Source organism: Trichomycterus rosablanca, chromosome 25 (genome assembly GCF_030014385.1).
Source record: "Trichomycterus rosablanca isolate fTriRos1 chromosome 25, fTriRos1.hap1, whole genome shotgun sequence".
NCBI classification, from domain to species: domain Eukaryota; kingdom Metazoa; phylum Chordata; class Actinopteri; order Siluriformes; family Trichomycteridae; genus Trichomycterus; species Trichomycterus rosablanca.
Window position 1 is genome coordinate 6,710,790 of NC_086012.1, and position 26,519 is coordinate 6,737,308.

At 39.3% G+C, this 26,519-nt stretch overlaps 2 protein-coding genes across 2 annotated transcripts in view; one reads left to right on the forward strand and one right to left on the reverse strand.

Annotated features, from left to right (window-relative positions):
- The window catches only part of LOC134302205 (guanylate-binding protein 1-like), a 30,227-nt gene extending 17,491 nt beyond the window's left edge, over positions 1-12,736 (forward strand). The window contains exons 10-11 of the mRNA XM_062987239.1: positions 4,142-4,341; positions 12,724-12,736. Coding sequence (XP_062843309.1) covers positions 4,142-4,341; positions 12,724-12,736 — 213 coding nt within the window. The remainder of the gene's footprint in view (positions 1-4,141; positions 4,342-12,723) is intronic.
- A 6,052-nt stretch (positions 12,737-18,788) lies between these two features.
- On the reverse strand, positions 18,789-25,615 carry LOC134302206 (guanylate-binding protein 4-like). The gene is made up of 7 exons (XM_062987240.1): positions 25,520-25,615; positions 24,151-24,260; positions 23,830-24,038; positions 22,597-22,843; positions 22,537-22,555; positions 20,728-20,830; positions 18,789-19,335 (listed from the first exon to the last, which is right to left on the reverse strand). The coding sequence occupies exons 1-7, from the start codon at positions 25,598-25,600 to the stop codon at positions 18,932-18,934; spliced, it is 1,173 nt and encodes a 390-aa protein (XP_062843310.1). The 5' UTR covers positions 25,601-25,615; the 3' UTR covers positions 18,789-18,931.
- Between the last annotated feature and the right edge of the window lie 904 nt (positions 25,616-26,519).

The following is a 26,519-nucleotide window of genomic DNA, read 5'->3' on the forward strand; positions in this document are numbered from 1 at the left end:
AGTCTGTGAAATGTGCTTTAAAAACTACTGTGTTACAGTAACCAGTGTGATCAGAGCGGTAACACTAAGCACTGGATTCGTGTATGTATGTGTATTGATCGAATTTGTTTAAAATCATATCCCCGCTATTGAAACATTCCCCACTTGCGACATATTGATGTCGAATTATTGTCCAGCACTACCCCATACATTAAACAAAGAAACAATATAGCAATCTCTCAATAATACATGCACCAATACACCCAGCAAATCTCCTATCACGACTAACAAGCGCTGTGTTACTCACAAAATTTTAATCTTATTCACTATAACAACTCTGATTAAGGAGATTTTCCTTAATTATGTGTGAAAATGTCCTATGTCACACATGGATGAATTCCACTCTAAGTACCCCCTTTCCTGGTTTAAGAACCTTAAAGTTCAAGAACGCTATCTACCTTAAAACACACTTAATAAGGTACCATAAATACTTCATCTTAACTCAGTTATCTTAAGATTATAAAAATAAAGTTGATTATAAAATTAACTGCAGCACTTACCCAATCCAGGCGTACAAAGACAAAGATAGCCGATGGACAAGATACGGCAAGCTGCTCACATAGAGCCAAAAAGGCGGATACACAGAAAACCACGCTCAGCTCTCCCAGAGCCAAAATGGTGGACAGACAGAAAACCACGCTCAGCTCTCCCAGAGCCAAAATGGTGGACAGACAGAAAACCACGCTGCGTTCTTCAAGAAACAAAATGGCGGATAGACGGGAGACCACGTTGCATTCCCAAGACAAAATGGCGGACAGACAGAAAGCCAAAATGGCGGACAGACAGAAAAACACGCTGCGTTCTCAAGAAACAAAATGGCGCCGACAACAAAAGAAACCACGTTGCACATCCAGCACACGGTTTCACAGACAAACATACACAGAGACTTACTGACAAACAAAACTCCTGATGTACTGTTTTTCGAACCTGATTTAGAATTTAAAGTAATCAAATTACTCCAGCCCCGTTCCCGAAACAGACAGGCTAGTTAGAATTTTAGAACGACCGAATAAGGCTAATTCCGTTACCGAAACAGACGAACTAGCCGAGTCTCGTTTCCGTAACAGTCAGACTCCTTTGAGATTAATAATCAAATTACCCGAATTCCGTTACCGAAACAGACGAATTCGTTAGAATTTATTACACTCGAATTAGGTTCGCTCCGTTACCAAAACAGACAAGCGTCCTTTCCCTTCAATTGTGTTCCATACACAATGGCGCCCTTAACATTTATTTTAACCGGTTTGGTTCAAATTCAGATATCAGGAAACACACATTTTTAGCTCCAACATATATTCACAGTTTTAAACTATCTAATGATACTTTAGTAATTTAATCAGACACTTACGGATTCTGAGATTCACTTTCACACTCAGTACACTAAATAATAAATGCATCTAATATATATACAGAGAACGTCTGTTTACCTTAAGCAGGCGCGCGCCTTGTACTGAGTACAAAAGATTTTTTCAGAATTCCTGGTCTTACCTCAGTCAGCTGAATTAATTCTGATGCAATCCTCAGACCTCTTGAACCATCCTCTGCTACCATTTGTTAGGATAAATCTTTTGTTCAAAAGGTCCTGAAGAAAGCAGTCGAAGGAAGTCCAGAAAGTACTCTTTAAAACACTTTATTAAGTGTAAAAATAATCTGTGAATATATATCAGAGCTAAGCCGGCCGGCGCTCCTTTTCTCCTGCAGTCTAGACACACCACGTAAGAAAGAGGCCGATCTGAGCCCGCCATCCCTTTTTTTAAAACTAGTCTAGGCTCCTCCTACGCCGCTGCTGTTGGAGCCAATGAAATGTGCTAAAAAGCCCCGGGCTCCGCCTCCCCCCTTCGGTATGAGTCAGGGGGGGGGGATCCGGGTCACGGCGTCATTTTGAACAATAGACCATGTGGTCTGGATGTAATTTATGTTTAATAATGATATGTTAAAAACCTAACACTAATAACAGCATTTGATCTCACAACTGGCATATTACTTTGCCATAAAGCATTACATTACAAACCTAAAGTTGTCAAACAGTAAACAATAATTCTGGTCTGCAACTATAATAATACATCTAAAGCAATCTTAAAGAGCAGAGAAACCCAAAGCTTTCCATGCCTGAACCTAGGGCTGGGCGATATATCGAGATTTTATAATATATCGATATATTTTCATACGCGATATAAGATAAGACAATATCGCGTATATCGATATAAATGTTGCGTTCCAGTTAGATCCGACAGTTCGTCTTTCTCTTCTCCCAGTTTGTCTCTGCACATGTTCACCTGCCCCGCCTCTCTCCCTCACTGAACACAACTCCCCCTCCCCCACCACGTGACTCCCCCGCAGGGCATGTTCTAAACAGCTCTAGTGACTATAGAGCTCCGTCTAAAAATGATATTTTCGTTGTTGATCTCTTTGAATCAATAACACTTGCATTGATGTAGTTTTGAAAATGACAATACTGAATATACAATTTCAAGAACAAAACTGTTTGATGTTTATATGAGCTTTGATCTGGTCTGGGTGCGGAGTTTTATATCGGGCGCAGAACGCTGAGACGAGCGAGCGAGCGCAGCTACTATAAGGAGCGAGATGCGGGTTTTACCCCGAAAAAAAAATAATGAAAAAACACACAAGAAAAGCAAAAGAGAACTTAATATTTTCACAATGATTGGGAGGAAAAGTGTGTGTTTCATTCGCGGGACGACGACAGAGAGCGGCACAATGTGGAGAGAGGCTTCAGTACGTGTCACGGAAACGTCCATTTAAATCCACAAAGTCTATTTAAATCGTAGCTTTTAAAAAATCTTACTTAACTGATAATTTGTACAAACATGGGACAGAGTTCATGATTTGTTCTAAAACAAAAGTAGTGATCAGTACAAACGGGATCAGTACAAACAATTAAACAATTCAATTATTTGAAGATGGGACTGTTAATGATTTTGAAAAAAATGCTACAGAAGTCATAATTTGTAAAAATAAATAAATAAAAATTGTGTGATTTTGATCAAAATGCTACAAATGTGCTCATTCATACAAAACCGTCAGGAACAATATTTACAAAAATATCAGAGATGTGATCGCGCTGACTTTCAAATATTGAAACTGATTGAGATGAACAGAAATAACGTTACATGTTTAAATATGTCTGTGTTTCCTGCCATGGTACATCATTGTTAATAATTATTGCAAGAAATAATTAACATGTGATCAGACAGTCTCTTCACATATGAATATTTATTATTATTATTATTATTAATCATAATATTATCATTAAAGGTGAACCATGCAACTTTGTTATTCAGGAAGTTTGTATCCTACAAGTAGCCCTTTGGCTTACTCAGTACCCTTAAAGTAGCCCTCTGTTTCAAAAAGTTTGGTGACCCCTGATTTAATATATGCCAATAGTTTATTTTTGAGGAATTTATCTACAGCTGAATGTTAATAAAAGTGCCTGTATAACATTTGGAACATGTAGCTTTGTCTCAGAAGTGTCTTTGTTATTACCTTATGGGATGAAAAAATATCGAGATATATATCGTATATCGCCGTTCAGCTAAAATATATCGAGATATTATTTTTGATCCATATCGCCCAGCCCTACCTGAACCTACAGCCAAAATAACACACCTTGTAGTAATGCAAAACAGACTCAAAAGTGACAGTCACTGCTTAAAAATAAAAGATGCACGACAATCTTTCATCTGGGCAAACCTGACAATAATCTATTTTTGACTGGCTGCTGTCAGCATGTGGCCAACACGGATATGACCCACAGCTCATCACTGAAAGTGAGTTGAACATGCACACAGGTATTTTAAAGTATTTTTATGGCTAGCCCCACGCTCAAACCAAGACTGCTAGGAAAACTATTAACTACTAAATACTGACATTTATGTAACAGGTACAGAACGTTTTTTAGAATGTATCAGACGTATTTGAGTGCTTAAATGTCATATCTGCCATAAAGTTGCATTAACCTGCATAGTGTTAAAGTCAACAATAAAACACTGAGTCTTCTCCTTTCTTCTTTTTAAAACACACTACTCACTTGTATAGTAACGTCAGAAGTAACATCTAGTTTATTGTGTTTTATGTGTTGTAGGAACAAGAGGCTCTTTTGAAACAAGGTTTTCAGGAACTTGCTGATCAGATAAATAAGAAGATTAAAAGTCTTACAGATGAGATGAAAAAGGATGAGGAGTCAAAGCCCTCTACGCTGCAAAAGGTTGTGGCGACTGTTAGCATGGCAGCAAGTCAGTTTCTGCGTGGCATTATTCCCAAAGCTATTAATATCAACAGCATGTTTCAAATAGGTCTTCTTATGCCAAGTTCACACTACACGACTTTCCAAGTCGTCGGGTCGCTGTACAGTTCACACTATACGACTGAATCTCTTGCACTCGGGAGTCTCTTAAGTTGGTGTGTATTTCACACTACACGACTGATCGGCGATAGGGGGTTTCACACTACACGATCGCAGGCGAGCTTCTCTGGTCTCCCTTTTTTTCTTTCTTTCCTTCTTTTTTTTTTTACAAAAACACACGTGAGAAGTTTAATGATACCACGTCCAAAAAAATGAACGTCAATAAGTAGCGAGAGATCAAAGGGTTTGTGCGCTGATGTGCAGCGTAATATCAAGGAGGAAAAATAAATTAATCTGAGTGGATTTGGCAACACGAACAGTACAACCCCTGGCAAAAATTATGGAATCACCACTCTTGGAAGATGTTCTGTCAATTGTTTAATTTTGTAGAAAAAAAATAAATCACAGACATGCCACAAAACTATCATTTTTCAAAATGTCAACCTTCTGGCATTAAGAAACAATAAAAAAAAAGAAACAAATATAATAGTTGTGGTCAGTCACAATTGCTTTTTTTAGATCAAGTAGAGGAAAAAAATATGGAATCACTCAAATCTGAGGAAAAAATTATGGAATCACTCTGTAATTTGCAGTTTAAAAACAAAACATCTGCAGCAGATTAGATTTGCTAATTATTCTTCAGTTTAAAAAGAGTGCTTACACCTCGGAGAGCTGTTGCACAAAGCAGATTGTCATGAATCATGGTTCCAACACAAGATATGTCAGTTGAAACAAATGAGAGGATTATAAAACTCCTTCAAGAAGATAAATCATTGTGGAATGTCGCAAAAGATGTTGGTTGTTGCCAGTAAGCTGTGTTTAAAATCTGGACCAAGTACAAACAAAATGGGAAGGTTGTAAAAGGGAAGCATACTGGTAGACCAAGTAAGACATCAAAGCATCAAGATAGAAAACTTAAAGCAATATGTCTTGAAAACAGAAAATGCACAACAAAACAAATGAGAAACAAGTGGCCGGAAAGTGGAGTCAATGTCTGTGACTGAACTGTAAGAAATCACCTAAAAGAAATGGGATTTACATACAGAAAAGCCAAACAAAAGCCATCATTAACACCTAAAAAGAAAAGAACAAGGTTAAAGTAGGCTAAAGAAAAGCAATCGTGGACTGTGGGTGACTGGATAAAAGTGATCTTCAGTGATGAATCGCGAATCTGCATTGGGCAAGGTGATGATACTGGAACTTTTGTTTGGTGTCTGTCCAATGAAATTTATGAAGATAACTGCCTAAAGAAAACATGTTAATTTCCACAGTTGTTGATGATATGGGCCTGCATGTCGGGTAAAGGCACAGGGGAGATGGTCTTCAATAAATGCCAAAGTCCACATTGAAATTTTGGACACTTTTCTTATTCCATCAGTTGAAAGGATGTTTGGTGATGATGACTTCATTTTTCAAGATGATAATGCATCTTGCCATAGGGCAAAGGACGTGAAAACTTTCCTTCAAGAAAACATATAATGTCAATGGCATGGCCTGCAAATAGTCCGGATCTCAATCCATTTGAAAATCTCTGGTGGAAATTGAAGAAAATGGTCAATGACAAGGTTCCAACCTGCAAAGCTGATCTGGCAACAGCAATAAGAGACAGCTGAAGGCAGATTGATGAAGAATACTGTTTGTCATTAGTTAACTCCATGCCTCAGAGCTTAAACCATTATAAAAGCCAGAGGTGGTGCAACAAAGTAATAATGGTGCAGTGTTTTCTAATGATTCCATAATTTTTTTCTCAGATTTGATAGATTCCATATTTTTTTCCTCTACTTGATCTAAAAAAAAGCAATTGTGACTGACCACAACTATTATATTTGTTTCTTTTTTTATTGTTTCTTAATGCCAGAGGGTTGACAGTTTGAGAAATGATAGTTTTGTGGCATGTCTGTGATTTATTTTTTTTCTACAAAATTAAACAATTGAAAGAACATCTTCCAAGAGTGGTGATTCCATAATTTTTGCCAGGGGTTGTATATGGCTTGTTCTGTAGTAAGTTTTGCAATGCAGCGTGGGTATTATGTTTTGTAGAGGACGATCAAATCAGAAATACTGTAAAACGTGTGTGTGTCGGTGTATCCTGATATAAACTGTATTAATTAAGCCCCTGTCCCCTGTCCTCTCCTGAATTTCCCCTCATGCTGTATCCTGCGTTCTCATTGGCTGTTCGACATGTCACTCATTCCCAGTTGCTCGTCTGAGATCAGATATCTGGCGTGCTAGAAAACTCAATCCAGTCGCCGAGCGGTCGGCGAGCCGGTCGGGTCGAGTTGTTGGGTAGTTCACACTTAGCGACTGAGAGCCGAGTTTTGATCGCCGAGCAAACGCTGAGTTGCTCCTGTTAAGGATGAATCTTTTAGTTCAAAAGGTCCTGAAGAAAGCAATCGGGAAGTCCAGAAAGTACTCTTTAAAACACTTTATTAAGTGTAAAAATGATCTGTGAACATATATCAGCGCTAAGCTGATCAGCGCTTCTTCCTCCTGCAGTCTAGACACATAACCACAAGAGCAAGAACCCTTAGCTTCTGTTCCCGCCGTCCTTTTAAACTTGTCTAGGCTCCTCCCCCGCTGCTGCTGTTGGAGCCAATGAAATGTGCTAAAAAGCCCCGGGCTCCGCCTTCCCCCCCCTCGGTGGGAGTCAGAGAGGGAGCCTAGCCGGCGCCATGTTGGACAAAAGACCATGCGGCCTGGATGTCGTAAAACTTGGAAAATGCCGTAAAACTTCCCATATTGAATTTATGTTTAATGTTCTGAAAAACCTAACAATCCCCCTTGAAAGCATCTTAATGCTTTCACATCAACTTTTAACTATAGGTTAGGTGTCTCTAGATTCCAGGAGATAGGATAGCCGTCAGCAACCCCCAAGTTAACCCCTTCTGACTACATGGCCACTGGGCTGAATTTTTTACAATAAAAGGTATCTAAAAAATAAAAAGGCTACCAGTTAAACTAAAGGAACCGTACCTATCGCAACAGCTCCTAACCCTAAAACAAACAAACAAACAACAAAAATAATAAGAACAGGAAATCAAAATAACGTAATTTAAAAAATAGGAAATCAAAAACAGAAGAAAAAATAAAAACAATGGGTGCGTAGCTTCCACAGGAAGTCCGTTCAGGTTGTCCTCCACCGGACGGAGCTGCAGATATTCAGAAGGGGCCCATAGCTCCTGTTTCTCTGCATGGCTCCTACTGTCCCATGGATTCTACCCTGTCGGTCTTACCTGTTTCCGCAGCGGCACAAACATTTAAACGATGAAACACAGAGAATATATTTTCTAAAAATATCAGCGTACCAAACCTATATACATCGTACACAATCCTGAGCTAACCCCTTGCGTTTTGTAGCTAAACTATGTGTGTTGTACTTAACTAGTGTTTTCAAGGATGATCTGCGTGTCTGCGAACTATATGTTTATGTTTTCCCCTCCTAGTCTAACCAAATCCTTTCTCTTCTTCTTCTTGTTCCGGTGGCTCCTCTGGACTCTTCTTCCGCATGGTCGGTTTTGTCGGGCTTTCTGCTGTGGTTTGTTCCCTGTAGGCAGGTCCAGTTGGCGTCACTTCTGTTTCTCGGAGTGGGTCTTCCAATTCCCACGAAGTCTACCTCTGCCAGTCCTTCCAAGTCTCCTTCCTTCCTCTCGGTGTATGATCCGTAGTGCTGGTCTTCTCTCCTCATTTTCTCTGGACGGTTTTACCTTTAATTAAGCAGAGTTAGTAGCACTTATGCCGCTCGAAGTGGGTCTTCCGGCCCACCTTCAAGGGTATCCTCCTCATCATCATCTACATGATATCTAGACAAATCAGCCAACATCATCTGGATAACTGGTGGATCCTGCCCCCCTCTGCTTCCTCTACTCACTATATCTATTACCAATCTTCCCATTAACACCCTGATACACGGGACGCAACAACCACATACCACTAAAATTGCCGTTCCCACGCATGCTGACATCACCAAACTCGCAATAACTCCCTTCCATGGCCCAAACATCCCTTCTAGCCACTTAACCCATTCATTGTTTATCCCTGAATTTTCCTTCCATTCTCGTGACAACGCCCTCAATCCTTCCAAAGCTCGTGTCACACTACCATCGGGTGCAGTGTTATTGGGGATGAAGGTGCAACACGATGAACCCACAATCTGGCAAACTCCACCTTTCTCTGCCAACAACATGTCCAACGCCATTCTATTCTGTATGGTCATAAGAGAAGTCTGGTCTAGCTGGTCTCTCAGTCCCTCAATGGCCTGAACACTGAAATTAACAAATCTCTGCTGATTGTAATAGAGATAGTTTATCCTGTCTACATTCTAATTGATAGTTACCCACCAAAAGAGTGCACTTTCAAACCCTGCAGCAATCTGGTTCCCAGCCTTAAATTCATCTGGGACCCCCCTTGGGACCCCTATACCATCAATCCACATGGTCTTGTCGAAGGATCCACCAGGTTTGACCTCTCGGGTGTCTCTTCGATGGCTGTGGTGATTGGTCAGGACGTCCCCGGCATCCTCCACTCCGTGCTGCTTGTAAATTCTGAAAGGCATAATCAGAAAGACCAACGCACACTCCCCAGACCAATTCCCATGCAATCTTCGCCGGATTCTCATATCTCCACACAACCATACTAAATCTGCCCTACTGAATTTTTGTGCATTCAGCTGGCTGCCTGTATAATTCCCATCACTATCCAGGATAATGGTTTCCTTACACCAACCTTCTGAAAAATGTCCCCTGTTTATCAGTCCTGGTTTGTTGCTCCTGAAACAGGTGTAATTGCCTTTATAGGCTTTGATGTTAGTTGGGGTTGGTTCCTGAGTTACTGGGTGAGACATGGATAAATTCTCACACCCTACTGGCACAATCTCATTGAACAATGAGAGTAGGCATGTCCAATTTCCTTAAGTTACTGGACGTGTGGCCAAATTAGGTTTTGTAGCTGCGCAAACAAAGCAGTTATCTATCTTCACTGAAGATACTGAGTACTTGACCCATTCCAGTCAGGTATTTGTGTCGTCATAACCTGTTTCTATAGTCAATTGGTCCCTCCATGCCATCTCTGATTTGACTATTACCATCATCTCTTCCTTATCTACAGACGATCTCCTTGTCCCTGTCTTGGTCATTCCTTTGTTTTCTAAACATAACACCACCATCAATCCCCACAGTACAACAATACTGTCTGGACTTGTTCCAACCTGCTGCAGTCGTGTTGTCGAACTGCCAAACTACTTTGTCCCTTAAGACAACTCAATTCCACTTTACACAGTTCCTTCCATTCTAACTTACTTTTTACTTTCCATTCCAACTTACTTTTTACTTTCCATTCCAACTTACTTTTTACTTTCCATTCCAACTTACTTTTTACTTTCCATTCCAACTTACTTTTTACTTTCCATTCCAACTTACTTTTTACTTTCCATTCCAACTTACTTTTTACTTTCATTGTACTGCTTAAGTTCACCTGGACAGATTATTAAAAATTGTTTATGTGTAATACTTAAAACAAAGATACACAAGTACAACACAAACAATACTGTACACCCCCTTCTCATTTCAACTCACATATGTTATCTCATACAACACATGGACACATACTAAACATAAATCCAATCTATTCTTCAATCCAGTCACCAATCCTCAATTTATTATTTACTCTGCCATACTTAAAATAACAACAGCTCTGCTATATCAACTTCCATCAGTCCTACAAACCCCTGACTTATATTATTTATTCATTCAGATTTTTACCCCAACTTTTGGTCACTGGTACTAACACACCTCCTGCTTCTAACAATACAGACTCCATTTCCCACAATCCAACAGACTCTCACATGACCATCTCCTGCTCCTAGTCAGCCAATCCCTCATGCTCATCATCACCAGCGCTTTAATCCACTTTGGCTTTCTTGAATCACATTAAACTCTACTTAAATAGTTCCGCTTAGTTAACTGTCTACTTTTATCCTGTTGGAAAGCACAGAATTTTAAAGTTAGTTCAATCAAAGTCTGGTGTTAACTGGACCTGTAAACAAATAATGTCGTTAGTGAGCAGTGGAAGGTGTACAACAGCTTTGTCGGCCGTTTCACCTCTGGCATTGTCCTGTAAAATTGGAACAAAACTTTAGAATATGCACAATTTACAAAATGGCTCTCTGTTTGGGCAACAGAATTGCATCCACAAGTTGTGCAACAAGGTATGGTGGGCGATTTCCAAATTTAAATTAGTCAAAACAAGACACTCTCCCACCAAATACAACCAATTGTTCGATTCCATATATGAAAGTTTTTAGTTCATAAATATGTAAGCAGTTTTGCTTTCAGCCAGTCTAGAGGCTGTTATTAGAGCATGTAGTTCAACAGTTTAAGCCAATAAATTGAATAGGAGGGACAATGACACAAAGTATCATTTGCTAAAATTTTAACTAAGCCCACTTGTTTCCTGTCTGTTGCAGCATCTCTGGATGCAAATCCTTTCACAAACATTTCCAATTCAGGATTCCTATCAGGCCCAGAAAAAATAGATAGAGTAATATAGTCCTGATGTTCACCATCTTCCCTGTAGTGTATGAGATATGAGGTTGAGTGAGAATACTATTGATTCTGTCTTTTCTCGCTCTTGACAGGGTAAAGGCTGTGGAAATCAAAAATGCAGTCACACCATGACTTGTATTGACAATAAGAGGATGACATGACCAAATGTGCTGTTTGAGCTATGGTACAAGGGTACAGCTCTCCACTCCCCCCTTTTCTGAAAAAAAACTGCATTTATAATGCCATTCTTTTCAGAAACATCCAAATAGAAAGGGTCAGAGTATTTCGGTTGTTGTAGGTCACTGGCTAAGGTCAGTTGCTGTTTTAATTCAATAAAAGCAGCCTCAAGGGGCTTGGCCCACTCTACTTAGGTTGTTATGTTTCTTTGACCTAACCTGGTAATTTCAGCCCTCAAAGGTGCAACCAAGCCTGAGTAATTAGGGATGTAGTTCCTGGAATAACCTGTCAAGCCAAGAAAAGACAGAAGGTGACTCACGGTAGTTGGCTTCGGGTGATTCAGGATGCAACCTCTGGTGTCAGCAGTCAGATATTGACCCTTGCTGGAAACCCTCCATCTTAGAAATGTCACGACAGGTCGGCATATCTGCAGTTTGGCTTTGTTGATCTTGTATCCTGTAAACTTCTGAACCCTGCAACAGTCTATGAAATCTCACTCTTTACAACTACACAATATTTTAGAAACAGTAACATATTAGCTTTTACCTTTTACTTGTATTCAGCATTTGTACACAGAGAAAAAACACGACATCACTCTCAATTAAACACAAGCTTTGACAATATATAATCTAATATATAAACACATGTCTTAATCAGAGGTGGAAAGAGTACCAAAAAGTGTATTCAAGTAAAAGTACTATTACTTTAATAAATCTTTACTTAATTACAAGTAAAGTTACTACTCTGAAAATCTACTCAAGCAAAAAGTAGAAAGTAACTCATTTAAAATGTACTCACCGAGTAAACAGTAGGGGGTCTCCTCTGTGTAATGTAAACAGGAGTGGATACAAACCTCAACAGTAGTTTTTAATTCAAATGCAATAGAAGAAACGTTGTCCTTAACTCAAATGCAATAGAAGAAACATGTTGATGCAACACTTAACAGTTAGGGATGTGTAATGCTTCATTTCAAATGACATAAAACTTTTTCAAACTGTATAACCACTAGCGATGTGTCGTAAAATGATTCGAATCTATGAACCGGCTCTTCTAACCGAAACAAAGGAATCGACTCTTCCGGGAGTCGTTATGCGAATAAACGGCTCTTTAAAAGCAAACGAAACGACTCCCCGTCGTAATTTTCACTGCAGCAGTTTCCCAGCCGCGATTTCTTTACCGTTTTTATATTGCTCAGTAACAGATGTTATTTAAAATGTAGCAATTACTAATACAAAACATACTCAAATAAAAGTAAAATTACAGTCTGTGTGATGTGCTTTAAAAACTACTGTTACAGTAACCAGTGTGATCAGAGCGGTAACACTAAGCACTGGCTTCGTGTATGTATGTGTATTGATCGAATTTGTTTAAAATCATATCCCCGCTATTGAAACATTCTCCACTTGCGACATATTGATGTCGAATTATTGTCCAGCATTGCCCCACACAAAAAAACAAAAAAACAATCTCTCAACAATACGTGCAAAGCTCCTAACACGATTAACAAGCGCTGGGTTAGTCAAAAATTTTAATCTTATCCACTATAACCACTCTGATTAAGGAGATTTTCCTTAACTATTTGTGAAAATGTCTTACTCCTCTCAGTGGAGAGGGGTAATACTTTTCATGCATGGATGAATTCTACTCTAAGTGCCCCCTTTCGTAGTTTAAGCACCTTAAAGTTGAAGAACGCTACCTACCTTAAAACACACTTAGTAAGGTACCATAACAAATACTTGTCTTAACTCACAGTTATCTTAAGATTATAAAAATAAATTTGATTATAAAATTAACTGCAGCACTTACCCAATCCAGGCGTACAAAGACAAAGATAGCCGATGGACAAGAGATACGGCAAGCCGCGCACATAGAGCCAAAATGGCCGATAGACGGGAAGCCACGCTGCGTTCCCAAGAGCCAAAATGGCGGACAGACAGAAAACAAAATGGCGGATAGACGGGAAAGCACGCTGCGTTCTCAAGAGCCAAAATGGCGGATAGACAGAAAACCACGCTGCGCTCTCTGGTCCAAAATGGCCGCCGAACAAAAGAAACCACGCTGCAACCCAGAGCTAAAATGGCGCCGGCGGACAAAGGAACCACGTGTGCCAGATGGCGGACAAACAAAAGGTTACATACAAATACACACAGAAACACTGACAAACAAACTCCTGATGTACTATTTATCGAACCGAATTTAGAATTTAGAATAAACAAATTACTCCAGCCCCGTTCCCAAAACAGACAGGCTAGTTAGAATTTAGAACGATCGAATTTGGCTAATTCCGTTACCGAAACAGACGAACTAGCCGAGTCCCGTTTCCAAAACAGCCAGACTCCTTTGAGATTAACAATCAAATTACCCGAATTCCGTTACCAAAACAGACGAATTCGTTAGAATTTATTACACTCGAATTAGGTTCGCTTCGTTACCAAAACAGACAAGCGTCCTTTCCCTTCAATTGTGTTCCGGGCCCAGCCGCTGTCGAACACATGGCGCCCTTTACCATTTATATTAACCGGTCTGGTTCAAATTCAGCAATCAGGACACATACATTTTTAGCTTCGGCATATATTCACAGTTTTAAACTATCTAACGATACTTTAGTAATTTAATCAGACACTTACGGATTCTGAGATTCACTTTCACACTCAGTACGCTAAATAATAGATGCAGCTAATATATATACAGAGAACGTCTGTTTACCTTAAGTAGGCGCGCGCCTTGTACTGAGTACAAAAGATTTTCAGAATTCCAGGTCTTACCTTGATCAGCTGAATCGATTTTGCTGCTATTTCAGGTCTCTTGAACCATCCTCTGCTACCATTTGTTAAGGATGAATCTTTTAGTTCAAAAGGTCCTGAAGAAAGCAATCGGGAAGTCCAGAAAGTACTCTTTAAAACACTTTATTAAGTGTAAAAATGATCTGTGAATATATATCAGCGCTAAGCTGATCAGCGCTTCTTCCTCCTGCAGTCTAGACACATAACCACAAGAGCAAGAACCCTTAGCTTCTGTTCCCGCCGTCCTTTTAAACTAGTCTAGGCTCCTCCCCCGCTGCTGCTGTTGGAGCCAATGAAATGTGCTAAAAAGCCCCGGGCTCCGCCTTCCCCCCCCTCGGTGGGAGTCAGAGAGGGAGCCTAGCCGGCGCCATGTTGGACAAAAGACCATGCGGCCTGGATGTCGTAAAACTTGGAAAATGCCGTAAAACTTCCCATATTGAATTTATGTTTAATGTTCTGAAAAACCTAACACTCCCGACCCGGAAAATCAATCGCCGACCAGTCGCCGAGCGAAAATCAGGGCAAAAATCGTGTAGTGTGAACTAGGCATTAGCTATAAGAACTCAGCTATGTGTGTTTACTGTTTGCATACTTGTCTGTGTACCTTTAGGGGTCAGGCTGGTGCTGTTTAAACGGTGTAAATGTGATTTTACCACTGTGCCACCTAAGTGCCCATTTCTTAAACAGCATTAAGTACACCAATCAGGCATAACATTAAAACCAATGATGAAGGTCTAGAAGATGACCAACTCAAACAGCAGCAATAGATGAGCAATCGTCTCTGACTTCACATCTACAAGGTGGACCAACTAGGTAGGAGTGTCTAATAGAGTGGACAGTGAGTGGACATGGTATTTAAAAACTCCAGCAGCGCTGCTGTGTCTGATCCACTCATACCAGCACAACACACACTAACACACCACCACCATGTCAGTGCCACTGCAGTGCTGAGAATGGTCCACCACCTAAATAATACCTGTTCTGTGGTGGTCCTGTGGGGGTTCTGATCATTGATGAACAGAGTAAAAGGGGGCTAAAGGACTAAAAAGCATGCAGAGAAATAGATGGACTACAGTCAGTAATTGTAGACCTACAAAGTGCTCCTATATGGTAAGTGGAGCTGATAAAATGAACAGTCATTGTAGAAACAAGGAGGTAGTTTTAATGTTATGGCTGATCAGTGTACAATTACATGGGAAATTATAAAAGCACTGAAACCACTTGCTTACCTGACCCTGCCTTTTTCTGCATGCACATATACACAAATATTTCAGCCTCTAGGATGTCAAGTAAAGTTAATCTGCAGTCTGATTTTCTGTGATGATTTAAAATGTAAGTTGCTGGGTGAGTTTAGTTTAAATGTAGCTTAGTTTAATGCCGTTGCCATAGTTTCTTTATTATTTTACAGATGGTATAGCTGTTACATGAATGTTATGTAAACAGGAGGAATTTGTTTTGCTTTAATAAACACAAAATAATGAATTACTGCTGAATATGATGTGTTTGAAATAATTCACATTTCTGGCACCTGCATCGTTTCTGATTATTCATTTTATTTAGGTAACTATCCACAAAGTTGAATCAGTTCATCTGGACACAAGTTTGTTGTAGAGATACGTTTCGTCACTCAATCCGAATGACTTTTTCAGTCTGGACTGAAGGCTGAAGAAGTCATTCGGATTGAGTGACGAAACGTATCTCTACAACAAACTTGTGTCCAGATGAACTGATTCAACTTTGTGGATTTGTGTACCTGGATTATTGAGCATGCATCAACAGATTTAGGTAACTAGTTCAGCTTTAGTTATGTTTGGTCTTCTTACTTTTTCTGTCTATGTACTTGAACACCAAATTCTTACTTATGATACAAAACCAGAGGTAAAGATCATAAAAAGAAATGATAAAACATCATGACATGACACCCAAATGCTCTAAAAGAACAAATTAATCTTTGCATCGTTTAAAGTAATAATAATTTTTTTTTTTTTACGAAAGGAAAAAAATTGTAATAATACACTAGCAAAAAGTGCTCATGTTTGTAATGTATACAGCTAAACAATAAGTAAACAGTAAATCCAAACTCAAAGGAAATAGACTAACATATAATAATTTTTTTAACAGCTAATTGAACTTCAGAAACACTACTATACAGCAGATAATGTAGCACTAATGCATCGTATAAATATTAAGTCTTAAAATTGACACAAAATAGCTAGTAGAATGCAGTTTTTAGCAGATAACTCCTAGGCAGACTGTAATAGATTTTTGTGTTATGGTGTAATATTTGTACAGCATATTCTTTTTTTGTAATTTAATGTCCTCACCAAGAAAAAAGCAAGATTTTTTGAAATATAAACATCTACCAAACTGTTGAGATTGCACTTCATGGTAAAATCAGAACCCATACCATAAATAGAAAAAAACAATTAAAATAACATGCTAACTTAAAATTTTGTGACTTTTAAACAATTTGAGACACACAGGTCAGGGATATATCCAAACAGGGGAAAGTACCATCTCCTGACCTGGCAGAGGTCTTGTACATGTGCACCAGCATGTCAGAAAGATCAATGCTTTCCATATGCTGATATGCAAAAATAAAGTGCTGGACAAAGAACGGCAATCTTTGCATCGTCAAATTTGTTTAGGCCTAGGGGTGAAGTAGGGTCACTGGTGTTTTAGGGAGTTTTTACTTTTGCTCGTCTTAGGGGCGGTGGTTTAGAAGATGAGCTTGTTAAGGCAGTCTCCTCTTCATCCATGGATATAAAACATGTTTCCCTAGACTCTTCTGCTTGCATGGGCAGATAATAAGGATCCTCTATTTGCTCAACATTAGAGTGTTGAGGATTTTCTGGTATGAGGGCCAGAACCATCCTGAACCATATAATGTTTTAGAGTCCATATATTATTTATAAAATAAAACACAAAAATGTTACAAACTGTTTACTTTGATTAGTTTAATATATGTAATATGTCTAGTAATATGTTAGTATACTGAATATCAGATATAATTTACGCAAATATCTAAATTTGACTACTTATATATAAGAACTAAAAATATATAGTCACTGTAATTATTATATTCCAAATAACATTAATATATTTTTTGTTATTTGATAAAATTGTAAAATTACTTTGGTCTAATTTCCTTTATCAAAAGCCTTAATGAATAACATTAAGTACATCATAATAATTACAGTGACTATATATTTTAAATTTTTTTCCAAGGATAACTGAAAAGGTCATACTATTAAAAGACACAGTGACCTCTAGTGGATTTTTTTAACCTAACATACAGCACCTCTACTGACTGGAAGAGGTGGCAGAGTCAAGTTGGGTTAAGTTCAACACCTTTTTTAAGGAGATATATAGTGACTCAAAATGTGCTCTACCAAAATGTTGTGCAGAATGTTAAAGGGTTAAAACATATGCAGAGAAACAGATGGACTACAGTCAGTAATTGTGATAAAATGGACAATGTGTGTAGAAACAAGTAGGTGGTTTTAATGTTATGGCTGATCGGTGTATGTTACAGTCAGGATGGTTCACAAATGTCACACATTATCAAAAATGTAAGGGGTTGTAACAAGTTCTGACCATGTAATTGTTTTTTTTTTTTACTGCATTTTCTCCCCATTTTCCTCCTGATTTAGCGACTCAATTTTGTCTTCCGCTGCTGAGAGATACCAGATTGCATCCGAGGAGAGCACGTCGCCGTTCACGCCTCTTCCGACACATGCACAGCCCTCCTCTTCTCGCCCCTGCATTCTGCACAGGCGTCTCTTCCGCCAATCAGGGTCCTTACACAGCGTATGAAGACCCACCCGCCCACCCACACATAGTCTGGCCCCGACCCTGCAGATACGGTGGCCAATTATGCCCGTTAGATGATGCCCAGCCGACCGGTGGCAACACCGACTTTCGAACTAGGGAGTTCAGAAACTCAGTGCTGGTGTGCAAGCGGAAAATCCCAATGTAATGATTTTTAATAGCTATACATATAACTACATTCTCCTTATATTTAACTTCATTTAACCTTTTGAGGGCGGCACGGTGGCTTAGTGGGTAGCACTGTCACCTCACAGCAAAAAGGTCCTGGGTTCGAACCCCAGGTGGGGCGGTCCGGGTCCATTCTGTGTGGAGTTTGCATGTTCTCCCTGTGTCTGCGTGGGTTTACTCCGGGTGCTCCGGTTTCCTCCCACAGTCCAAAGACATGCAAGTGAGGTGAATTGACGATACTAAATTGTCCATGACTGTGTTTGATATAATATTGAGAACTGATGAATCTTGTGTAATGAATGACTACCATTCCTGTCATGAATGTAACCAAAAGTGTAAAACATGACGTTAAAATCCTAATAAACAAACAAACATTTAACCTTTTAAAACTACATTTATAAATTAACCACACATAGTTATATTGCTTTTATTTTGTAACACATTTTTGCAATTGGCAGGCGTTTTTATCCAGTTAAAGTTTGCTCGACCTACAAATTGACAATTATGTTAGCTTGCTGACAGAAATATGCTAATCATTATGTTTTTTAAAGAATAATTATGAATAAAATTTTGATTAATTAAAGTAAAAACAACTCTTGAAAACTTGTCTTGATGTTTTTAGCCCAACAATTTCATTTATTAATAACAATCATTAATAAATGCTGGGCTTGTTTTTCTGGACATTGGCAGCACAATGGATAAGGTACAGTACTGGATTAGTGATTGGAAGGTCACTGTTGAGCTTTTGAGCTATTGCTTGTATTGCAGTCGAACACAGTTTTAAGTTGCTCTAATTGAAAGCCTTTAATAAACAAGTACAATGTATATATTGAACACAGTGCCAGGTTACCAGTTTGACTTAAATTGGGTTACTCATGCCCAGTAATTTTTAAAGTGAGACAAGTTAGGACGTATTATAAAATCAGAAGAAAAAACAATGTGGAAAAGTTTAAATGTACATGCAAGATCTGTGAAGCTGTTATTGGAAGTGCTCTACCATTGTAAGTAACACGTACATGGTCTTGGTTTACTTAGAATATAGGAAATGGTATACCCTTCTTTACTAATTTGTACTGGAAGTATGTGGACAATACATCTTTGGCAACGCCCACAGCAGACTTGACATAATCCATAACACCACTGCCAGAAAGTTTCTCCTTTTCTTTTTTAAGCTGGTCAACCTCCTGACTCAAAAACTCTGCCTTTTCATCAAAGCCTTTCTTCATGAGTTCTTTCTGCTCACATACTTTCCTCTCCACAGCTTTCTCCAGCTCCTGCTGCTGAAGAACCTTCTCCTCCTCGAATTTTTCCTGGAGCTGCTGCAGTCGTTCCGCATGTTGCGTTTTCTCCGCCACCATAATTTGTTCTAGCTCCTGTTTTCTTTGCTGTTCAGCTTTACACTTCTGCTCTAACAGAGCTTTTTCTTTTTTTTCCTCTGTCGGGCATAATTAAAGAAAAGATTTGTTAGAACAAAATTTGTGAAGCTGAAGTCCAAAGTTTTACTGTTTTCCTGTGACTGAATGATGAAAAGAAAAAGAATACACAGATCAGCCATAACATTAAAACCACCTTCTTGTTTCTACACTCACTGTCTATTTTATCAGCTTCACTTTACCATACAGGAGCACTTTGTAGTTCTACAATTACTGACTGTAGTCCATCTGTTTCTCTGCATGCTTTGTTTGCCCCCTTTCATGTTAATATTCAATGGTCAGGACTCTCCCAGGACCACCACAGAGCAGGTATAATTTAGGTGGTGGGTCATTCTCAGCACTGCAGTGACACTGACATGGTGGTGGTGTGTTAGTGTGTGTTGTGCTGGTATGAGTGGATAAGACATGCCAGCACTGCTGGAGTTTTTAAACACCTCACTGTCACAGCTGGACTGAGAATAGTCCATTAACCAAAAATATATCCAGCCAACAGTACCCCATAGGAAGCTTCCTGTAACCACTGATGAAGGTCTAGAAGATGACCGACTCAAACAGCAGCAATAGATGAGCGATCGTCTCTGACTTTACATCTACAAGGTGGACCAACTAGGTAGGAGTGTCTAATAGAGTGGACAGTGAGTGGAGTATTTAAAAACCACTCATACCAGCACAACACACACTAATACACCACCACCATGTCAGTGTCACTGCAGTGCTGAGAATGATCCACCACCTAAATAATACCTGCTCTGTGGTGGTCCTGGGGGAGTCCTGACCATTGAAGAACAGCATGAAAGGGGGCTAACAAGGCATGCAGAGAAACTGATGGACTACAGTCAGTAATTGTAGAACTACAAAGTGTTTCTATGTGGTAAGTGGAGCTGATAAAATGGATAGTGAGTGTAGAAACAAGGAGGTGGTTTTAATGTTATGGTTGATCAGTGTAGTAGTTACATTTACATGCATTCTAATAATCTGATATAATGAACTAGGTGATCCAGAAGCAGTGAGTGTTCTGCTTTATAACTTTACATACAGTGTTCACCTCCCTCCTGAGATGTCTGTGCTGAACTAGCATTGTACCAGACTTAGACTTTATCTTAATTTAGTGCAGAGTCTGACCAATTTACATGGATGATGTGAGAACCAGGCCCTTTCCCTCCTATTTAAAGCATAAAGGTCCCAGTGATATAGCCCTGTGGTTTACTAAAGTACACAAAACTTTTAAAAGCAACAAGGTATCAAACCTTAAAATCTCTTAGTTACATTACTGATTTGGCAGTATAGCTTATGCATAGTTTAGTTCCTCATTTTTGCCCAAATTCTTTCTTGAGTTGATTTGAATTGTGTTAAAGTTGAATTAATTAGTGAGAGTGGAAGTATCTGTTGCTTACCTTCCACCTTTTTCTCATGTTCGGTCAGTTTGGTGTCAGTCTGGAGAATTATGTCTGCTTCTGTGCGTTTCTCATTAAGAAAAGTTTCCAACACATCCTCAGCCTAGATATACAAAAAACATACAATTATATACAGTGTATCACAAAAATGAGTACACCCCTCACATTTCTGCAGATATTTAAGTATATCTTTTCATGGGACAACACTGACAAAATGACACTTTGACACAATGAAAAGTAGTCTGTGTGCAGCTTATATAACAGTGTAAATTTATTCTTCCCTCAAAATAACTCAATATACAGCCATTAATGTCTAAACCACCAGCAACAAAAGTGAGTACACCCCTAAGAGACTGCACCCCTAAATGTCCAAATTGAGCACTGCTTGTCATTTTCCCTCCAAAATGTCATGTGATTTGTTAGTGTTACTAGGTCTCAGGTGTGCATAGGGAGCAGTTGTGTTCAATTTAGTAGTACAGCTCTCACACTCTCTCATACTGGTCACTGAAAGTTCCAACATGGCACCTCATGGCAAAGAACTCTCTGAGGATCTTAAAAGACGAATTGTTGCGCTACATGAAGATGGCCAAGGCTACAAGAAGATTGCCAACACCCTGAAACTGAGCTGCAGCACAGTGGCCAAGATCATCCAGCGTTTTAAAAGAGCAGGGTCCACTCAGAACAGACCTCGCGTTGGTCGTCCAAAGAAGCTGAGTGCACGTGCTCAGCGTCACATGCAACTGCTGTCTTTGAAAGATAGGCGCAGGAGTGCTGTCAGCATTGCTGCAGAGATTGAAAAGGTGGGGGGTCAGCCTGTCAGTGCTCAGACCATACGCCGCACACTACATCAAATTGGTCTGCATGGCTGTCACCCCAGAAGGAAGCCTCTTCTGAAGTCTCTACACAAGAAAGCCCGCAAACAGTTTTCTGAAGACATGTCAACAAAGGACATGGATTACTGGAACCATGTCCTATGGTCTGATGAGACCAAGATTAATTTGTTTGGTTCAGATGGTCTCAAGCATGTGTGGCGGCAATCAGGTGAGGAGTACAAAGATAAGTGTGTCATGCCTACAGTCAAGCATGGTGGTGGGAATGCCATGGTCTGGGGCTGCATGAGTGCAGCAGGTGTTGGGGAGTTACATTTCATTGAGGGACACATGAACTCCAATATGTACTGTGAAATACTGAAGCAGAGCATGATCCCCTCCCTCCGGAAACTGGTTCGCAGGGCAGTGTTCCAGCATGATAATGACCCCAAACACACCTCTAAGACGACCACTGCTTTATTGAAGAGGCTGAGGGTAAAGGTGATGGACTGGCCAAGCATGTCTCCAGACCTAAACCCAATAGAACATCTTTGGGGCATCCTCAAGCGGAAGGTGGAGGAGCGCAAAGTCTCGAATATCCGCCAGCTCCGTGATGTCGTCATGGAGGAGTGGAAAAGCATTCCAGTGGCAACCTGTGAAGCTCTGGTAAACTCCATGCCCAGGAGAGTTAAGGCAGTTCTGGGAAATAATGGTGGCCACACAAAATATTGACACTTCAGGAACTTTCACTAAGGGGTGTACTCACTTTTGTTGCCGGTGGTTTAGACATTAATGGCTGTATATCGAGTTATTTTGAGGGAAGAATAAATTTACACTGTTATATAAGCTGCACACAGACTACTTTTCATTGTGTCAAAGTGTCATTTTGTCAGTGTTGTCCCATGAAAAGATATACTTAAATATCTGCAGAAATGTGAGGGGTGTACTCACTTTTGTGATACACTGTATGTAGGTAATGTGCCTATTTTTAATAGGTAACTATCTCTTGTGTGTGTAATCTAGATCTAGAAGGGGTAAATAGAGACAGTAAATAGAGCACTTACTCCTGCCAGTGATTCTTTGTCCTCCTTTTAGTGTTTTGACTTTACTTACAGTAAAGACATGGTCACAGAAATGCTGTGTCACTTTAAGAAAATCAGGCCATATATCATTTTCACTTAGGCTCTCAAGGCGAGTCATTTTGTCCTGGGAGGCAGGTAAAGGAAAAACGAAACATTTCCGGGTTGGAAAATAGTTTCGAATACACTGTCTTGGAAGATTGTAGTTGATGATTTTTTTCGTATTGCCTGTGTCACAAAAAGATCTGAACATCAGCACACATAGTTACTACCACACCTAAAATACAAAATGTTAACTCCATAAAGTTAAAACATTGTTTGAAATGCTAATTAAGACAGAACAAAGACAATACACCGATCAGCCATAACATTAAAACCACCTCCTTGTTTCTACACTCACTGTCTATTTTATCAGCTCCACTTACCATATAGAAGCACTTTGTAGTTCTACAATTACTGACTGTAGTCCATCTAATTCTCTACATGCTTTGTTAGCCCCCTTTCATGCTGTTCTTCAATGGTCAGGACCCCCACAGAGCAGGTATTATTTGGGTGGTGGATCATTCTCAGCACTGCAGTGACACTGACATGGTGGTGGTGTGTTAGTGTGTGTTGTGCTGGTATGAGTGGATAAGACACAGCACTGTCACTGCTGGACTGAGAATAGTCCACCAACCAAGCATCCTGTGACCACTGATGAAGGTCTAGAAGATGACCTCAAACAGCAGCAATAGATGAGCGATCGTCTCTGACTTTACATCTACAAGGTGGACCAACTAGGTAGGAGTGTCTAATAGAGTGGACAGTGAGTGGACACGGTATTTAAAAACTCCATCAGCACAACACACACTTACACACCACCACCATGTCAGTGTCACTGCAGTGCTGATAATGATCCACCACCTAAGTAATACCTGCTCTGTGGTGGTCCTGTGGGGGTCCTGACCATTGAAGAACAGGGTGAAAGCAGGCTAGAAAAGTATGTAGAGAAACAGATGGACTACAGTCAGTAATTGTAGAACTACAAAGTGCTTCTATGTGATAAGTGGAGCTGATAAAATGGACAGGCTTGGGACCAGCACTAAGAGTGCACTGATACATGTCCCCTCAATGGCTGGGTTAACATTACGTCATGCGCCGTTACCAACAGTCTGGTTATTATCATTAGTACACACAAGCTCACTATGAATTTCAGTAAATAATGTAATCAATACCTTTCTTCAGCTGAAGCGCAAAATCTAAGTACTCGTCCTCACTCACTTGACCCTTGTTTTCAATCACTAGGTCCAGAACAAAGTCTCGTACTGTCCAGATAAAATTAGGAAAGAACCGCACAAACTGGAAGTCTTCCTCATCCTCATCCTCAGCTTGTGCAGATGCAGGTGATTTGATCTTAATCTGTTCTGCAAGCTCAGTGACATAGCTGCAATGTGTCAGAAATAACAATTGAATAAGAAAGGTGATGTTTTTTGATAAGAAATAAATATATGATGTGTATATATTTTTGTATAATAATATTTTGTAAGGAAGCATACTGTAAATTCTCCAGTGCTTGGTTGTCGATAGTTCCACGGCTGTTGTAGACCAAAGTGCTGCTGAGAAGAACAGCCAGACAGAAGATCCAGGCATCATTTTTAGAGTCACCCTAAAACATAACAAACCATTGCTGTTATGTGTATTTATACTGTGGGAAGTATTTATTCAAAAGTAAAACTATATACATTAATGGGGTGCATTTGCAGGCATGGTTTGGATCTACTTGTCCACTTAAAAATCAGCAGCGAGTCAAAGTCATAATTCATAGCAAGGTCAGAAAATAAACAGGTAAGGTTAGAACCAGAAAAGCAGTGGGCACGCATATCAATATTGCATTGCTCAGCCAGAAACAAATACAACCCTAAATCAGAAAAAGTTGGGACAAAAATGGAGTGTTCCTTACATTTACTTAATTTATTTGATTTCAGACAGTTTGAACACAAGATATTTCATGTTTTATCTGCTCAACTTAATTTCATTTGTTAATATACCTCTGTTAATATACATTTCAAATGCCACTTAAAACTTTACTGTGCAAAAAAGAACCATGTACAGAAGCGGCGTCAACTTCTCTGGGCTCTGAGGCATCTAGGATGGACCATCACACTGTGAAAACATGTATTGTGGTTAGATGAATCAGCATTCCAGGTCTTTTTTGGACCAAAGAGCAATGACCCCGTACTGTTGCACATCTTAAGACGTGTTTGCAGGAAGAATGAGACAAAATAAAAGCTAAAACACTAAATCACTTGGTCTCCTCAGTGCCAAAGCGTCTTATATGTGTGGTGAAAAGGAGTAGCAACATTACAAAGAGGTAAATGCTTTACTGTACCAACTTTTTTTGGAATGTGTTGCAGACCTGAAATGCAGGAATGGATGTTTATTAATAAATGAAATAAAGTTGAGCAGATAAAACATGAAATATCTCAGGTTCATACTGTCTGCAATCAAATAAAAGTCAAAATAAATGTAAGAAACTCAGTTTTTTTTTTTTTTTTTTTTTTGCATTTTCCATGCTGTCCCAACTTTTTTCTGATTTGGGGTTGTAAAACACACAGGATAAAATACTCAAACTAATAAGATGATGGGGGACAACATGCAAAGAATAAGCAAAAAATAGGGCATGAGAATAGGTAGAAAAGCAAAACAAAACCCAGGTGGTGCATCACAATGAAGATGGCAACACTATAGGGAAGACCAGGGAGGATGTTACAGCTGTGGACTTAAAAGTTAATTGTATAGTTTGTTGACATGGAAACTGTGGAAACTTATGACTGTAGGTTATGCACCCAACAATAATACTTAAATTGTGTGGTAGACATAGAGATAGAGATACTATTATTATTTTTTGTACAGAGATGTTTATACCTTGTCAATGTCCCCCAGTCCCTCTGTATCCAGAAGCACCAAGGTGTGGTTAGGGTTGACAGGGTGAGGGACACACCACATCCAAATACCTTTAGTCTTTGATTCAATGGTGCTGCCCAAAGCAAATCCTAAAACATCACAGTAACCTTTATCATCAACATCATCATCAGTCAATAGTCTGAAGTTCAAGCACACGCACGCACGCACGCACGCACACACACACACTCACCTCTTTCTTTTCCTGCAAGTCGGTTCATTAGGTAAGACTTTCCAGTGCGGTAAAGCCCTACTACAGACACCACCACCACCGGCTGGCTGATCCCACACAGATATTTTATGGCACTGTCACTCACAAGCAGTGAACCATTCACATTTTCCACCAAACAAATAGGCGCCGCCATTGGACTACACATGGTGCTTTCTGGGCCTGGAAAGATTGAATTTTTGTCAGTTAATAAAAGTAAGTTACAAATTGTTCTTTACATGGGTGACATAATTCAGTACAGTAAAATGAATAAAAGAATGATCTTTTATCAATTATCTAAACTATTTATTATTTAACATTATTTATTGCTAACAGTTCATAAAATTAAACTACATAAAAAATTTACATCCTCTCAAGTTTGTGGCAACAGTATGTGGTGGTGTGTTTCCTGTTTGTTCCAGCCCAGCATATGCACAAAGAAAAACATATACTTTATATGAAAAACCTGTTATTGTAGGTTAATGTAAAATAATGGGGCTACTTTTGACACTTACACACTAAAAATAACACAATATAATATACAAAATTTCTGAAATACAATTAAAAACAGTTAAAAATTAATATAAAAATACAACCCCCAAATAAAAGAAAGTTGGGACAGTATGGAAAATGTAAATAAAATAAAAATGCAGTGTTTTATCTGCTCAAATTCATTTCATTTGTTAATAAACCTCCATTCCTGCATTTCAGGCCTGCAACACATTCCAAAAAAAGTTGGGACGGGGGAAATTTAGG

Excerpts from the sequence above, each read along its gene's own strand:
- LOC134302206 (XM_062987240.1), bottom strand. The coding sequence starts at position 25,600 with ATGTGGTGTGTCCCTCACCCTGTCAACCCTAACCACACCTTGGTGCTT. Across the intron at positions 22,844-23,829 it reads TGCGCTTCAGCTGAAGAAAG|GCAATACGAAAAAAATCATC; the intron begins GTATTGATTACA and ends TTTGTGACACAG. Across the intron at positions 19,336-20,727 it reads ACATGAGAAAAAGGTGGAAG|AGGAAAAAAAAGAAAAAGCT; the intron begins GTAAGCAACAGA and ends TATGCCCGACAG.